The sequence below is a fragment of the Hemitrygon akajei genome, chromosome 9 (assembly GCF_048418815.1).
Source record: "Hemitrygon akajei chromosome 9, sHemAka1.3, whole genome shotgun sequence".
Taxonomy (NCBI): Eukaryota; Metazoa; Chordata; class Chondrichthyes; order Myliobatiformes; family Dasyatidae; genus Hemitrygon; species Hemitrygon akajei.
In genome coordinates, this window is record NC_133132.1 from 141268811 (window position 1) to 141287234 (window position 18424).

Consider the following 18424-nt stretch of genomic DNA (forward strand, 5'->3'; position numbering starts at 1 on the left):
TTGAATTTGGATGTATGAAATTGAGAAAAAGACTTCAAGTTAGAAAATCATATCCTGTAGAAATTTAATCAATATTGAAAAATAATATTATTCAATCAGTTGTATCACAGATTCAAAGAGATATTGTTATCAATCAATTGGCATCACTTGTTAGTCTTCATCAAATAAAGAACATTTTAGATGTCTTAGAAATTAATATATAGATAGAATTTTTGAAAAGAGCATCCACACTCCACATCCAATACAAACATGACCTTACTGAGTGATAGTCCAAATGACTTGTTCTTATGTTCTTAGCATAATTTTGCAAAGTATTTGTTAAAGAGAATTAGCTAACTTCAAAAAGAGATGTAAAATAAATGGATAAACTGGATGATTAACGCAATAAGCTTGCTGAGCAATCTGCAGGAAATGAAAATGCCAATTGTGCTTTGTCCAGATGCTCTCATACATTACCTAATCCAATTTCACTGTTCCTTGCCATTATCTGTATATACAATTCCATCAGAAATTTACAACCCCATCATGTCTACGTGAATACTTCCCTACTTGCCTTTTAACCAACTAGTTGACAAGATTCATTAGTTTCTTTTCAAAATAATGTTTCAGGATATTAAGGTCCCTTACACATTTCCTTTTCATGAGGCCTGGTCTCAGTTCTCTCATCATTAACTCCTACCACTCATTCTCTTTCTTTAGTAAATAGATTGACATTTGATTTTTGTAGACCAAGACTTCATTTCCTCCAAAGTCTCTTATGACAGAGAGAAACCACAAGAATGAGACAATTTGAATGAACCAAATAAATTATGATGCAAGCACATTTCCGGTGACCATCAAGATGCATGGCTGAAAACACGAATAGGTTACAAATATAAGAATGTTGAATATAACCCGTAGGTAATACAGTTATTTAAATATGCATTCTTGGAAAACAATTCATTGAACAAAATCTTGTAAATTAAAAACTGGACGATATATTTAATGGATAGTTCGATACAGCAATCAAAGACCTGTGCCCCCAAAAGTCAAGGGCATTATAGCAAAGATGCTTACATTGAAGAATTACTGTATGTCTTTCAGACCTTAACTAATGCATTACTTCCAGCACATGGCTTATATTTTCACTTCAGATTTACACACAAGATTGTTAATCTAAAAGTCTGTGGAAATTGGTAAAATAGCAGACCATATAGACCTCCTTTCTAAATATACTTCATCTAGAAATACAATTGCTTGAAATTTCTAAACTAACAAAATGCAGAAGTATCCAAGTGTTGCTTTTTTTTAAAAGGGAGATTCAATATTGCAAAGTTAATATTACCCTAATGTTTATTGGAGTGTTTAACAATTTTAGTGATTTAATTATTTGGTCTAATTGAGAAATCACAGTGCTGTGATTGGTGAGCTAAAGAAAACTGAATGTAATCATTTTGCAAGCTTGTCTAATCATCAACAGTCATTCAGTACTACAATGTGTACTTAGTCCCAATGCAGATCAGTAGACTACTTCATGGGTTCAGTCCTCATTCTCTTCACGTGACTTCAGTATTGACCTGAGGGAAACAATCGAGTTATTACATAGTCATCTGTGGTTCTGAATAAGAATCCAAAATCATAGACGTAGAACACTACAGCACAGAAACAAGCTCTTTGGCCCATCTAGTCAATGCCAAACTATTAATCTGCCTGCACCTGGACCATAGACTTCCATACACCTCCCATCCATGTACCTAGCCAAATTTCTCATAAATGTTGAAATAGAACCCAAATCCACCACTTCCTCTGGCAGTTTGATCCACAATCTCACTACCCCCTGCGTGAAGAAGTTCCCCCTCATGTTCCCCTTAAACATTTCACCTTTCACCTTAACCCATGACCTCTAGTTCTAGTCTCACCCAACCTCAGTGGAAAAACAGGCTTGCACTTACCCTATCTATACCCCTCATAATTTTGTATACCCTCATTCTATTATGGTCTAGGGAATAATGTCCTAACCTATTCAAACTTTCACTATAACTGGTCCTCAAGTCCTTGCAAAATCCTTGTAAGTTTTCTATGCACTCTCCAACATATTGACATCTTTCTGTACGTAGCTGCAAACAATACTCCAATTTAGGCCTCAACAGTGTCTTATACAACTTCAACATAACATTCCAACTCCTGTACTCAAAACTTTTATTTACGAAGGCCAATGTGCAAAAGCTTTCTTTAATGACCCTATCTACCTGTGACACATGTTCAAAGAATAATTGACCTGTATCCCCAGATACCTTTGTTCTACCACACTCCTCAGTGTCCTACCATTCACTTTGTAAGACCTACTCTGGTTGGTCCTCCCAAAGGGCAGCACCTCACACCTCTCTGCATTAAATTCCATCCACCATTTTTCTAGCTGGTTCAGGTCCCGCTTTAAGTTTTGATAGTTTTACTCATTGTCCACTATACCACCAATTTCTGTGTCACTCACAAATTTTCTGATCATTGATATAAATGACTAACATCGATAGACCCAGCATCGATCCCTGAAGCACTCCACTAGTCACAGATGTCCAGTTAGAAAGGCAACTATCTACAACAAAGCCAATGTCTAATCCATCTTGAATGTCAAGCAAATTGGAGATTTTCCCTTAAAGTTAATAAATTTAGGAGATGTTTTGATGGATAATGATCAGATCTATGCTGTAGGTTTGACATCTATTAACATATATTTCAACATTAAAACCATATAGAAAAAGCTCACTATAATACAGATGCAGTCTTCAATGCACTGTTGAAAAAATATCATCATGTATAATTATACAAGGTTGAAATAATTGACCTATTTATTTATTTAGGAAGCCAAATGGGAAACAAAGCAACTACAATTTTTGGTTCCTTATTTAATGACCAGAGAAGAATGCTATTTGAATCTTATGAAATATTTCCCAATTTCAGTATTTGTAAGAGAAGTTCACTGCCAGGCCCGCAATGTAGATTAGGATCTAATCAAACATTAGGTTTCAACTGTTTCAAATTTATTTCGATCTAAAATAAAGATGTGTGCAGGAGTTAGTTCACACAGTTCATTAAAACACACAGCTTGAAGTTGTATGAATGTGATGAGCTAAAGGCGATCAACTCTGGAGTGAGGAAGGATGACAGGTGATTTGATAGAGATGTACAAGATGAGAAGAGGTATAGATAGAGTGGATAGCCAGAGACTTCTTCCCAGAGCGGAAATGGCTAATTCAAGAGGGCATAATTTTAAGGTAATTGAAGGGGGAATGTCAGAGGCAAGTTATTTACATAGAGAGTGGTGTGTGTGTATGGAACGCCCTACCAGGGGTGGTGGTAGAGGCAGATACATTAGGGACATTTAAGAAATTCTTAGATAGGCACATGGATAACGGAAAATTGGAGGCAAGGGTTAGATAAATCTTAAGAGTAGGCTAAAAGGTCAGCACAATATCGTGGTTGAAAGGCCTATACTGGACTGTAATGTTCTATGTTCTGATTCCAATGATGAATGAAACAGCTAGACTTAGCTGAAAGTGAGGAAGGAATGAGTACGTCATCTATGTATTACCTTCCAATTTTTGTCAACAACACAAGGGCAAGAAGTCATTTTGAATCTTATACACAATTATAAGATTTGTAAGATTATAAGATCTTATACACAATTATAATCTTGTGAACAACAACAAAGAGCAATGAGACAAGTTGACAATCAAAGTCTGTGACTGGTCAGATTTAATTTGTTTCCCAGATGCATCAGTGGATGAAGAATCTCACAAGGTTATGACCAGTTAGGGATTAGGACACATCACCTAAGTATAGGCCTTGAAAGAACATGGTTATAATGGAATTAATTTTCTGGTTCTCATTCAAGGCAGTGCTGGGATAGAAACTGACAATGTGGCCCACTTCAGGACTGAACCACACCATGATGGCAAAGATCTATTATTGTAAATCCATCTGATATATGCATGCCTTTCAGAGAACAAAGTGTCACACACCTATCCTACATCTCCTGCATGATATTCTCAGATGAAATGGTCTACCAGGCCTCTCAATTGAGGAAAAGTAGGGATGGACAACAAATACTAAATCTCCAGAGATGCCCATTTCTCATGAAACAATAAGTTAAAAAAAAGTAGTTGTTGTACCTCCAACCACTGACATCATCTTCCCCAGTGCAGAAAACCATATAACCATATAACAATTACAACACGAAAACAGGCCATCTTGGCCCTTCTAGTCCATGCCGAACACTTACTCTCACCTAGTCCCACTGGCCCGCACTCAGCCCATAACCCTCCATTCCTTTCCTGTCCATATACCTATCCAATTTTACTTTAAATGACAATACCGAACCTTCCTCTACCACTTCTACTGGAAGCTCGATCCACACAGCTATCACTCTCTGAGTAAAGAAGTTCTCCCTCGTGTTACCGTTAAACTTTTGCCCCCTAACTCTCAACTCATGTCCTCTTGTTTGAATCTCCCCTACTCTCAATGGAAAAAGCCTATCCACGTCAACTCTATCTATCTCCCTCATAATTTTAAATACCTCTATCAAGTCCCCCCTCAACCTTCTACGCTCCAAAGAATAAAGACCTAACTTGTTCAATCTTTCCCTGTAACTTAGGTGCTGAAACCCAGGTAACATTCTAGTAAATCTTCTCTGCACTCTCTCTATTTTGTTGACATATTTCCTATAATTTGGTGACCAGAACTGTACACAATACTCCAAATTCAGCCTTAGCAATGCCTTGTACAATTTTAACATTACATCCCAACTCCTATACTCAATGCTCTGATTTATAAAGGCCAACATACCAAAAGCTTTCTTCACCACCCTATCCACATGAGATTCTACCTTCAGGGAACTATGCACCATTATTCCTAGATCACTCTGTTCTACTGCATTCTTCAATGCCCTACCATTTACCATGTATGTCCTATTTGGATTATTCTTACCAAAATGTAGCACCTCACACTTATCAGCATTAAATTCCATCTGCCATCGTTCAGCCCACTCTTCTAACTGGCCTAAATCTCTCTGCAAGCTTTGAAAACCTACTTCATTATCCACAATGCCACATACCTTTGTATCATCTGCATAGAGATCACTTAGTATCATCTGGAAGAGATCAACATCCATTTTTGATTTAAGGAAAATACATATAACAAGATAAGTAGACAAAATTCCCTTCCTTCCATTTCTCTTTCACTGTAACCCAAAACAGCCTTGAGAACCAATGTTTGTTGACGTTCCTGATACCTAATAATTTGGACATCAAAATGGAGATACTATCTAGTCATAAGGATCAGTTCCAAATTTGTGTAAAATTAGTTCATCTGCAATTTGCCCCAAAATTGGTGTATGAAGAGAAAAATAAATTACCTAGAGTACTTCTTTTTGATTAAAGCATTATTCGGACAAAGTTAAAAATATTTAAGTTCAAGCAATTCCCTCTCCAATCAAACATCTACACTCTCACTCAGGTTACATACACAAGCAAGTCTTCTCAAGGGAAATGGTTGAAGATCAGCCATCTAGAACCCTACAAGAAGTTCAGGTACGACCCATGGTACATCCCAATAGTGAAAAGACAGCTCCGTGTGAAGTTAGAGACACAACTGGATGCACAATGTACCTTGACTTTCTATAAGGGTGTCAAGGCTGTGATGCTTCACTTCCCAGTAAGAGCTTCCTCAAGGACTATCACCTGGTAGCACTCATATCTACTGAGATGAAGTGCTTTGAGAGGTTAGTCATGGCTAGAACTAATTCCTGCCCGAGGAAGGACACAGACCTGCTGCGACTTTCCTACTGCCACAACAGTTCTACAGCGGGTGTCATCTCAGTGGCTCCCTGTTCGGCCTTGGACTACCTGAACAGAAACAATACCCATGTCAGGCTGCTCTTTATGAATAATAACTCAGCATTCAATGTCATCATCCGGTCTGTGGTGAGCAACAAGCTTCAAAACCTGGGCCTCTGTACCTCATTCTGCCACTGGATTCCTGACTTCCTCATCGGGAGACCACAGATGGTGAGGTAATAACATCTCTCCCTCGCTGACAGTCAACACAGCAGTACCTTGAGGACGTGTGCTTAGCCCACTATACCCCCTGTCCACTCATGATCGTGTAGCTAAACACAGCTCAAACACTATTTATAAATACAGTTATTGGCAGGATCTCAGATGGCGACAAGGTGGTATACAGGAGTCAGGTAGATTGGTGTCTTGAGTGGCATCACAACTTTGTATTGAACGTCAGAAAGATCAAGGAATTAATTGTGGACTTCAGAAAGGGCACGTCTTCATTGAGGGGCCAGTGGTGAAAAGGGTGAGCATCTTCAAGTGACTGGGTATCAACACCTCAGAGTTGCCCCACAGGCTGTACTTGACTAGAAGTTTGAGGAAATTTGGTATGTCACTTAAGATGTTATCAAATTTCTACAGATGTACTGTGGAGACCATTCAGACTAGTTGCAACATCGCCTAGCTGTTCCGCACTGATAAAAACTCCCAGAATATTTAAATCAGTTTGGTATGGCCTTCTCCTAATGACTCCGATGATTATGTTCTCTCCGTGTACTGTCTACAGGCACAGGATTGAAAGGGGATAGAGGGTTGCAGACCCAACCATCTCAATCATGGGCTCAACCCTCCCCACCATCGAGGAGACCTTCAAAAGGTATAGTTTCAAGAAGACGGCATCCATCATTAAGGACCCTCTGTGTCTGGGATTTGCCCTCTTCTCATCCCCTTCTCCAACAGGGAGAAGGTATAGGAGTCTGAAGTCCCACCCTCAATGCTTTAGGAACAGCCTCTGCCATCAGAATTCAGAATGGCCCATGACCCACGCTACCTCACCATTCCTCTTTTCCACTACATATTTATTTTACTTAGTGATTTTTTAACATCTTGCACAGCACTACTGTCACAAATCAACAAATTGCACAGCATATGTCAGTAATAATAAACCTGACTCTGATTGTGAGAATCTGTGGAATCATAACCAAACAACAGTGTGAAGTGATTGAAGATGGAAAAATATGCACACAATAATGATGAGGTAGCAGGAGTGAATCTGAAGATGCTGGAAATAAATAAAAACACAAAATGCTGGCAGAACTCAGCAGGCCAGACAGCATCTATGGGAGGAGGTAGTGTCGACTTTTCGGGCCAAAACCCTTAACAATGATCTCTACTTTTGCAATTAACTTAAAAAATCCTGGTTGTACTGGCAATTGTCTTGACAATAGGAATGACCATTGAGTTCAATTTCAGTCTCCCATTATCTACATTGGGCTGGCACGTGGTGATATTAAAATATCAGCTAAGAGGACTAGAATATAAAAGCAGGGATGTAATGTTGAGCAACATACACAAAATGTTGGTGGAACGCAGCAGTCCAGGCAGCATCTATAGGGAGAAGCACTGTTGACATTTCGGGCCGAGACCCTTCGTCAGGACGAAGTCCTTCTTCTTGCAGTCCTGACGAAGGGTCTCGGCCTGAAATGTCGACAGCACTTCTCCCTATAGATGCTGCCTGGCCTGCTGCATTCCACCAGCATTTTGTGTGTGTTGCTTGAATTTCCAGCATCTGCAGATTTCCTCGTGTTTGTTATGTAATGTTGAGACTTTGTAAAGCACTGGTGAGGTCTCACTTGTAACATTTTGAGGAGCTTTGTGTCCCTTATCTTAGAAAGGATGTGCTGAAACTGGAGAGGGTTCAAAGGAGGTTCATGAAAATGATCCCAGGATTGAACGACTTATCATGTGAAGAGCGTTTGATGGCTTTGGGCCTGTATTCACCAGAACTGAGGGGTGACCTCATTGAAACCCATCAAATGGTGAAAGGCCTTGATAGAGTGGATGTGGAGAGGATATTTCCCATAGTGAGAGAGTCTAAGACCAGAGGACACAACCTCAGAATAGAGGGGTGCCCTTTCAGAATGGAGATGAGGAGGTATTTCTTTAGCCAGGGACTGGTAAATCTGTGGAAATCGTTGCCACAGGCAGCTGTGGAGGCCAGGTCTTTATGTATATTTAAGGCAGATGTTGATAGATCCTTGATTGGTCAGGGCATGAAGGGATATGAGGAGAAGGCAGGAGACTGGTGCTGAGAGAAAAATTGGATCAGCCATGATGAAATGGCGGAGCAGAATCAATGGGCCGAATGGCCTAATTCTGCTCCTGTCTTATGATCTTAACAACTTAATTTGATTGAGAATGGTGAAAAAGAACTAAGTAAAAAGATAGAATTATGGACTTAATTCGTAAAGATTCAAATTTCTTTTAAATACTGCTCCAGCAATAAAAGGATTCTTCAAAGCTGTGAGCCTGAATTTAAAACTCATGCTGTCACTCATTTTTAATTTCACTGGATAACATCCAAATCTTACATAGATATGAACAGATGCTTTCCTCCATTTCATGAGGAACAGGGAAGTAAACAAGATTAGAAAAATAAATTTTGCTAGTTCCACCATGAGTCAACACACACACAGATGCATCGTCACAGCTGAAGCGGCAGGAACCCACCATTACACTTCAAGCAGGTGCCTGAAGAGGCAGGTCATTGTTCAAAATAGTCACTTCATTTCAAAGCAATTATTTGCAAAACAAGTTGAGGTGCTTCTGAGACTGCTAGGGAAAAAAATCAGTCTTTCCTTGCATTTTGTTGGAAAAATATAATGTATGCTCAACACACTTCCACTGAGGCAAGAAGAGAAACTTCTCTAAAAAGTAGACAGTATATAGACACAATGTTCCATCAAAGGTGTGTGCGAGCACAAAGGAATTTAAACTGTGCACAAAAGGTGTCACCTTCTAACTCATTGTCATGTTAGGTATATTTCACGATCATACACAATCACATTTCCTTTTCCAGTTTCTGATGCAATTTTATTTCTTTTAAAGAATAAATAAAAGGAATGAACAACAGACTGGACATGTTAGTGTATTAACCTTAGAATAGCTTCAGGTTTACCTCCACTCAAAAATTCAGTGTGCACTTGTTGTTGTCACTGGGCAAAGAATTTTACAGCACAAAATTTTTGCTCACACTGGTCATTACAAATTAGAGGGAATGTTGCATGGACACTGCATTATCATCTGACCAATTAGAAGACAACACCAAACTGGACTAAACATTCTAGGAGTTTTTGCCAGGCTGGGTGCAGCCACATTGACAGATATACTGTAAGCAGACTTGAGGGATGGAAAGAGGATGCAGAAAGATCTGAGAAATTAATGTTTTTGTTATGATATTGAGAAAAATGAATTTTGTAAAATGAAAATAATGATGAAAAAACAAAAAATCTTCTGCAGATCTTAGTTTTGATTGCTCACCATCTACAATTTCCCCTTCCTCTTCAATTACAGCACCTTCTTCTATTTCTTCTTCCTCTATCTCTTCTTCTTCTTCTCCTTGGTACTCTATAAAGAGGAGAAATCATGAGAAACTTCATGCATATTCTTGGTACCAACTGCCTGATTAGATCAATGTTCAGCAAAATTACCAATTATCTAGAGCCACAAATCACTAGCAGTTGTCAAGGGTCCAAACATCACCAGATAGATGTGTTGGAAAATTCAGGAGCATTTTGAAATATACTTGAATTTTTTCTTCTCTATTAGTCCAACCACGCTACAGTCTTAGAAAATTTGGCAGGTAACTTAAATTTCCTGCAATTACTAACACTCAAACTCAATGCCTGTTATGAAAATAAACTAGCCTTGTAAATCTCCTTTAATCTCCACCCTCTCATCTTACAGCTATGCCCTCTATCTAGTAACTTAATTTACTCCTACAGGTTGCCCCTCATCCTCCGACACTCCAGAGGAAACAAACCAAGTTCATTTGACCTTTCCGTATAGCTAATACCCTCTAATCCAGCTGAACTTCCACTGCATCTTCTCCAAAGCCTCCAAATCCTTCCTGTAGTGAAGAGGCCAGAATTGCACACAAGTGTGGCCAAACCATAAATACAGCTGCAAGTCCCCTTCCTGATCATGATCCATGAAGGCACGTACAGCATTGGCCTTCTTTACCACCGTATCAACTTGTGAAGCCACTCTCACCAATGTACCTCATAGTCCTGGTATTGAATATGTATTCTCTTTTAAAAATTAGCTCCAAAAATTTAGCAGAAAAATGGCAGATGGAGTTTAATTCACACTTGTCTAGATTAAACTCCATCTGCTGTATCTCCATCCAACTTTCCAACCAGCATGCTTTCTGCTATATCCTTTGACAACCTTGCACAGTATTCATAGCTCCACTAGGTTTGCAAAAATTACTAATCAGCCCAATAGTTTCATCCATATCATTTAAATATATCACAAAAAACAGAGGTCCCAACATTGATCCCTACAAAATACCACTGGTTTCTTGTCCAGTTAGAAGAACATCCTTCCACTACTACACTGTCTTCAATGAACAAGCCAGTTTTGATTCAAAACTACCAAGTTACTGTAAATATAACTCCTTTGCTTTAATCTTTTGCATCAGCCTACCACCAGAGACCTCACCAAAAGGTTTATGAAAGTTCATGTACACACCATCCACTCCCTAACTTCCCCAATGAAAATCAATCATTTTCAACTCCTCAAAAAAACTCAGTCAAGTTTGTTCATTGTCTTTGGCCTTGACAATAAAGTTGTTCTATTCTAAGACATGATCTCCACCAAACAAAGCTATAACAATGTTTAAGAGGCATTTTTCAATGATACCATTTTAGAAACATTAGACAGAGGGATATGTTCATGTTCAGACATCATGGGTCAAGGGGCTTACTCCTGTACTATGTTCTTTGATCTATGTAAGTGAAAGTCGCTGACTAACCATCAATAACAAGTGTGCATTTGTGAAACTTCTAAAGGCAATGAACTTGGTCTTCAACATAATTAAAAAGAACCTTTAACACGGCCATAGAAAAATCTGGATGGGTGGTATAGAGATGACTGGAGAAAGTCCTGCTCTCTGTGTTCTCTGTGTGAAAGCTGAACCAGGTTATGCAGCTGAAGGGATGCTCTGGACTTCAAGGAAGGGGGAGGGAGAGACACGGGAGAGGTAAACAAAACCGAGTGAGGGGGTTGAGGACAAATTTGTAAGGAAAAGAACATGAATAAAATAAGAAGCAAAATAACTCTTCAGAAACACCACTAAAATGACTTTCAGGACTTTGCACCTGTGATCACCTCTCTTCCGATATTAAGATCCAAACTGATTAATGTTGAACAAGGAAAGTTACATATATACAAGTTGTTTTAATTGTTTACAGGAAAAAAAACAGTAGGTACATTGGCACTTCCTTGCTCACCAAAGAAAGACTGCATTCTTAAGAAACATAGATTGTCAGAATGGATACTTGTTTAACCTGAAAGTTTTCTATATTTATCTTTGGTGCCTTACCAACCATCCAAGTTGACATCCAGCACCCTAACAAGTATGCATTTAGCTCATAGCTGCCTTACTTTTACATAGAAGAAAATTGCATGATTCTAACATTCTAGGTTAAGCATAAACTATCTCTTCCCTCCATTCAACCTTGGTTACTGGCCTGGAGCTAACGGAACACATGTGAGGGGTGGGGGGGGTGCTTTTACAAACTGCTACCTGGTGTTCACCTGAGCCAGTTATTAAAAACCAGGTTAGTACTAGTCAATGGACAAGACCCAGCTGATACAATATTCTGACAGAACTGCAACAGGCAAACAGCACAGAATCTGTAAATAGTCATTATCTTTTTCCCAAGGTGGTAGATTCTAAAACTAGAGGCCATAGTTTTAAGGTGAGAGGGAGATGGTTTAGATGGGATACAAGGGATTTTGTTTTTCCCAACAGTGGGTGTTGGGTATATAGAATAAGCTGCCAGAGGAAGCGGTAGAGGTGGTATAAAAGACATTTATACAGGTACATGGATAACAATGGTTCAGAGTTAAAATCAGGTTTAATATCACTGGCATGTATTGTGAAACCTGTCGTTATGTGGTAGCAGCACATTATAATAAAAACTGTAAATTACAGTAAGTAGTACATATATAGTTTAAAAGTTACATTAAATAAGTAATGCAAAAAGAGAGAAAAAAAGTAATGAGGTAGTGTTCATGAGTTCAATATCCATCAGAAATCTGATGGCAGAGGGGAAGAAGTGATTCCTGAATCACTGAGTGTGCCTTCAAGCTCCTGTATCTCCTCCCTGATGGTAGCAATGAGAAGCGAGCATGTCCTGGGTGATGGGCTTCCTTAATGATGGATGCCGCCTTTTTGAGGCATAACTCCTTGAAGATGTCTTGGATGCTGGGGAAGCTGGTGCCCATGACGGAGCTGACTGAGCTTACAACGTTCAGCAGCTTCTTTCAACCCTGTATTTAGAGGGATAAGGGCCAAATGCATGAACATGGCAACTTAGGGACCGGACAACTTGGTTAGATGGTAGGGTCTGTGTCTGCGCTGTGTAACCCTCTGCCTTCGATCTCCTTAAATATTCAATCCAACTTGTACACCAGGGCAACATCTTGATAACAGTTTAAATTCCGAAAGGGCAATGGTGTACATGGCCTAGGGACAAGTGTTTTATATTTTTGAGATCAAGAAGCTGGAGCTCTCCTGTGGGCAGCATAAACTCATCAGCTGTCCGACAGTCTGCACCACCACACCATCTCTATCATCCTACGCTCCTCTGTTGACTAGTTCAGGGCATCAGCTGTCCAACAGTCTGCACCACCACACCACCTCTATCATCCTACGCTCCTCTGTTGACTAGTTCAGGGCATCAGCTCTCCGACAGTCTGCACCACCACACCACCTCTATCATCCTACGCTCCTCTGTTGACTAGTTCAGGGCATCAGCTCTCCGACAGTCTGCACCACCACACCATCTCTATCATCCTACGCTCCTCTGTTGACTAGTTCAGGGCATCAGCTGTCCGACAGTCTGCACCACCACACCATCTCTATCATCCTACACTCCTCTGTTGACTAGTTCAGGGCATCAGCTCTCCGACAGTCTGCACCACCACACCATCTCTATCATCCTACGCTCCTCTGTTGACTAGTTCAGGGCATCAGCTCTCCGACAGTCTGCACCACCACACCACCTCTATCATCCTACGCTCCTCTGTTGACTAGTTCAGGGCATCAGCTCTCCGACAGTCTGCACCACCACACCATCTCTATCATCCTACGCTCCTCTGTTGACTAGTTCAGGGCATCAGCTGTCCGACAGTCTGCACCACCACACCATCTCTATCATCCTACACTCCTCTGTTGACTAGTTCAGGGCATCAGCTCTCCGACAGTCTGCTCCACCACACCACCTCTATCATCCTACACTCCTCTGTTGACTAGTTCAGGGCATCAGCTGTCCAGGAAGAAAACCCACTCCCACCACCAGCAAAAAGCAACTATAGATGAGTGAGAAACACCAAGAGAACTTGTAGTAATATTAGTGTGTAATTATATTATACTTTCTGATTCACAGTTGATGAACATGTACTTTTGTTTTCTGAAATAAATCCCTCAGTTCTTATTGAAAGGACAAATCAGTGACTAAACTTGAAATCTCAACTGTCGCAGCAGCAACCTGGCACTCAACGTCAGTAAGACGGAAGAGATGATTGTGGACTTCAGGAAGAGTAAGACAACGGAACATGGATCAGTCCTCAAAGAGGGACCAGAAGTGGAGAGATGAGCAATTTCAAGTTCCTGGGTGTCAAGATCTCTGAGGATCTAACATGGCCCCAACATATCGATGCAGTTATAAAGAAGGCAAGACAGCAGCTAGATTTCATTAGAAGTTTGAAGAGATTTGGTTTGTCACCTAAAACACTTGAAAACTTCTATAGATGTACCGTGGAGAACCTTCTGACGGGCTGCATCACTGTCTGGTATGGTGGGGGGGGGGGGGGGGGGGCTACTGCACAGGACCGAAAGAAGCTACAAAACTCTGTACAGTTAGTTCCATCTTGGGTACTAGCCTCCATTGTATCCATGACATCTTTGTGGTGCCTCAAAAAGGTGATATCCACTATTAAGGACGCCCCACACCCAGGCCATGCCCTCTTCTCATTGTTACCATCAGGAAGGAGGTACAGAAGTCAGAAGGCACACACTCAGTGATTCAGAAACAGCTTCTTCCCCTCTGCCATATTATTCCTGAATGGACATCGAACCCTTGAACACTTCTTTTATATATTATTTCTATTTTGCACTATTTTCAAGGTAACTATTTAATATTCATACATATACTTACTGTAACTGATTTACTTATGTATTTCTTTCTATATTATCATGTATTGCATTGAACTGCTGCTGCTAAGTTAACAAATTTCACGACACAAGCCGGTAATAATAAACCTGGTTCTGATTCTGACTTCAGGCATTCTGTCACAAAGCTCGTGAAGGTGAAACAGACTGCTTCCTCTTGACCAGAACAGGCTTGATTCATAGCAACAGAGAACTGTGATGATCAGATACTTTAAGTGCCTTACTGCACAGCCATCTGCATGCACTACTGTGTAGCCATGTATGGCTTGATACACACATCAAAAGAACACTTTCAGAGTTTATAGTTTCTTGCTATATGGCTGCCATTCAGCCCATTAAATATATGCTGACTCTTGGAGCAATTCCACTAATCCCATCATGTTTAAATTCATTGTCACAGGCATACAGACACAGAGCATCAATGCCAGGAAAATTACTTTTTTTGCAGCTGCAGCACGATACATCATAAACAGGACAAATACAAATTAACATAAACATAAATTAATGCAACTTACATGAGAAATAAACTTATTGACATGAGTGTAATCTCTAAGGACTGGAGATGGGTTAATGTTGTCCTGGTATATAAGAAAGGTGACAACTAATCATGGTAAACTATAGATAAGTAAGCTTAACATGTATCATAGGTAAGACAATGGAAACATTAATAAAGGATAAGTTGGAAAAGCTGCTGATAAGATCAGGCATGTTAGCAGAAAGCCAGCATAGGTTCAAAAACGCAAAATCATGTTTTACTAATATGCTGGGGTTCTATGAAAGGGCAAGTAAAATTTATGATAACAATAGAGCAGTTGATGTCATTTACTTTGTCTTTCAGAAGGATTTTGACAAGGTATCCCTTGAGAAGTTAATATTCAAATTACAAGAGGTAGGCGTTCAGGGTGAGGTATGCGAATGGGTGCAGAATTGGCCCAAAAACAGAAAACAATGAGTTATAAAGAGAGGATCATTTTCACACAGAGATGATGTTAAAATGGGGTTCCACAGGGATGAGTTTTGGGGCTGCTGCTGTTTCTAACTTACATTAATGATTTGGACAAGCACATGACAAATAAACTAGTAAAGTTTGCTGATGGCACAAAATTAAGGGGACCGGCTGATAACATTCAGACAGCAGAATCAATACAGGTAGATCTAAACACAATCCAGATGAAATTTAATGTAAGTGAATGTAAAATATTACATACAGGAAGTAGAAAAATTAGACATAAGTATACAGTGGGGGGACTTGAGTTTGAAAGTGTACTGTGTGAGAAGGATCTGAGCATCCTGGTGGACTCATCACGGTCAACAAAGAAGCGATTGGGAAGACTAATAGAATGTTGGGCTATATAATGTGCACAGTGGAGATCAAGTCTAAAGGCGTTCTCCTTAAGTTCTATAATGTGCTTGTGAGGGACACCTTGAATACTGTATACAATTTTGGTCTCCATATTTTGTGAGGGATGTGAAGGCAGTCAGAGAGTTCAGAGAAGGGCGACCAGACTCGTTCCTGGCCTTCCTGTTGCTCCATCTGTGATATTCTTTCCACTGGCTGCTAAACCATTGCTGCTTGCCAAACAAACTGTAGCTATGAAGAAAGACTGAAAGAATTAAATCTTTTTAGCCTAAGTAGATGTGGAATGAGAGGAGACATGATAGAAGTGTTCAGAATCATTAAGGGTATAAGTAAGGAGGATCCCAGCAACAAGGACATGGGGCCATAGATGGAGACTAGTTAAAGGGAGATTTCAGACTAACATCAGGAAGCATTTCTTTACACAGCGACTCGTGGACACATGGAACACACTACCAAGTTGTGTAGTTGAGAGTAGTACTTTAGAGACCCTGAAACCTTAACTTGATAGTTATTTCAACACACTACGTGAATAGGAATTTGGCAAGCTTTGTTGGGCCAAATGGTCCGATCTTGTCAAAAACTTTCCAATGTTCTAGAGAAAAAAGATATAGTCTGATGTAGTGTTAGGGGATTGCAGGCTGGTCCTAGAACCCAAGTACCTTATTCTCTCTAACATGCACTTGAGTTACCCACTAACTGCTGATTCTCGTACCTCTCACCTTCCTTTGGGCAAGTTACAGTAACTGCCTGCATGTCTTTGGATATGGTGGAAAATGCTCATGGTTTCCATGAGAATATGCAAAGTTCACCCAGGCTGCAAGGAAGTTAAGGATCAAATTTGTTTCCTGGAACCATGCAGTAACAACTGTGCTGCCCTGACAGAAAGCAACCTCTCACTGGGTATTCAATGATGGTTCTCCAGTCTATAATCTAACTGTGCGGCTCAGATGTGCCCTGTAGTTTGTCTCTACTTACAGGTGGTAACAGAGAACAAAAGCACATATGTGTTTGTGCTGTCAAACATTTTTTCTTCCTGTTGCTCCATCTGTGATATCCTTTCCACTGGTTGCTAAACAGTTGCTGCTTGCCAAACAAACTGTAGCTGTTGACTTCTGTAATAATACTGACCTTTACTGCACCCCACCCCCCACCATCCCACAAAGAAGCTGGAGTAAAATAGACAAGTCAACCATTAATAACTTCACAAATAAAAATCAGCTTGTAAACTTGTTCACTCACTTTTCATCAATATTCATTACTGTATAGATCACGAACCGGTACTACTAACTGGGATGTACTGCAAGGGGGGCTCTGTGGGGGCGTTGAGGAGGTCACTGAATGCACAACGGACTATATTAACTTTTGTGTGGATGCCGTTGTCCCTGTTAGAACTGTTCACTGCTATCCCAATAATAAGCCCTGGATCACTAGTCACATCAAAGGCCTCCTAAACCAGAAGAAGAGGGCCTTTAAAGATGGTGATCGGTTGGAGCTTAAAAGAGTTCAGAAGGAACTCAGAGTACAGATAAGGGGGGCAAAGGAGCAGTGTAGGAGGAAGCTAGAACAAAAGCTGCAGAAAAAAAGCATGAAGGAGGTGTGGGATGGGATGAAGATCATCACCGGATGCGGTGCAAAGCGGGGGGCGAACATAAGTGGAGATGTGGAGAAAGCGAACCAGCTGAACAACTTCTTCAACAGGTTTGACAGCTCAATCTCATCCTCACCGCAGAAATCCACACCAGGCTTACTTCCCTCACAGGAAAATAGCCACTCACAGGAGACCTTGCCCACGCCCAGGATTACGGCTGCACAGGTGGAAGGTCAACTGAGGAAGATCTGTACCAGTAAGGCGGCTGGACCAGATGGAGTTTCCCCACGATTACTGAGGGCCTGTGCGACTGAGCTGGGAGAACCACTACAGCGCATCTTCAACATGAGCCTGGAGCAGAGAAGAGTACCCAGACAGTGGAAAACATCCTGTATTGTCCCGGTACCGAAGAAACCACAACCAAAGGAGTTGAATGACTTCAGACCTGTTGCCTTGATGTCGCACGTTATGAAGACCATGGAGCGGCTGATAATACAGAATCTGAGGCCACAAACCAGGCACGCCCAGGATCCTCTTCAGTTTGCGTATAAGGAGAAGGTGGGAGTGGAGGATGCTATCACGTATTTGCTGCACAAATCACTCTCTCACCTAGAGGGGGTCAGTTGTGCTGTGAGGATTACATTCCTTGACTTCTCTAGTGCCTTTAACACCATCCAGCCCAAGATCTTAAGGCACAAACTAACGGAGATGGGAGTAGACTCTCACATGGTGGATTGGATAGTGGACTACTTGACAGATAGACCTCAGTATGTGCGGTTGGGAGACTGTAGGTCTGACACGGTGGTCAGCAGCACAGGAGCGCCGCAGGGAACCGTACTCTCTCCGGTCCTGTTCACCCTGTACACACCAGACTTCCAATATAACTCGGAGTCCTGCCATGTGCAGAAGTTCGCTGATGACACGGCCATAGTGGGGTGTGTCAGGAATGGACAGGAGGAGGAGTATAGGAAACTGATACAGGACTTTGTGATATGGTGCAACTCAAACTACCTGTGTCTCAATATCACCAAGACCAAGGAGATGGTGGTGGACTTTAGGAGATCTAGGCCTCATATGGAGCCAGTGATCATTAATGGAGAATGTGTGGAGCAGGTTAAGACCTACAAGTATCTGGGAATACAGTTAGACGAGAAGCTAGACTGGACTGCCAACACAGATGCCTTGTGCAGGAAGGCACAGAG

General features: G+C 40.8%; 1 protein-coding gene across 4 annotated transcripts in view; it reads right to left on the minus strand.

Moving 5' to 3' along the window:
• Nucleotides 1-47: 47 nt before the first annotated feature.
• The window catches only part of trim54 (tripartite motif containing 54), a 67179-nt gene continuing 48802 nt past the window's right edge, over nt 48-18424 (minus strand). Inside the window, exons 8-11 of one of the 4 annotated variants that reach the window (XR_012100321.1) lie at nt 9354-9440; nt 5802-5879; nt 5090-5125; nt 48-1556 (exon numbers count right to left, since the gene is read on the minus strand). Coding sequence is in view for 3 of the 4 variants with exons in the window: in XM_073057136.1 (XP_072913237.1) it covers nt 5845-5879; nt 9354-9440 (122 nt within the window). In the remaining variant the exon portion in view is untranslated. The remainder of the gene's footprint in view (nt 1557-5089; nt 5126-5801; nt 5880-9353; nt 9441-18424) is intronic. The other 3 variants (XM_073057137.1, XM_073057136.1, XM_073057138.1) reach the window with 3 other exon arrangements.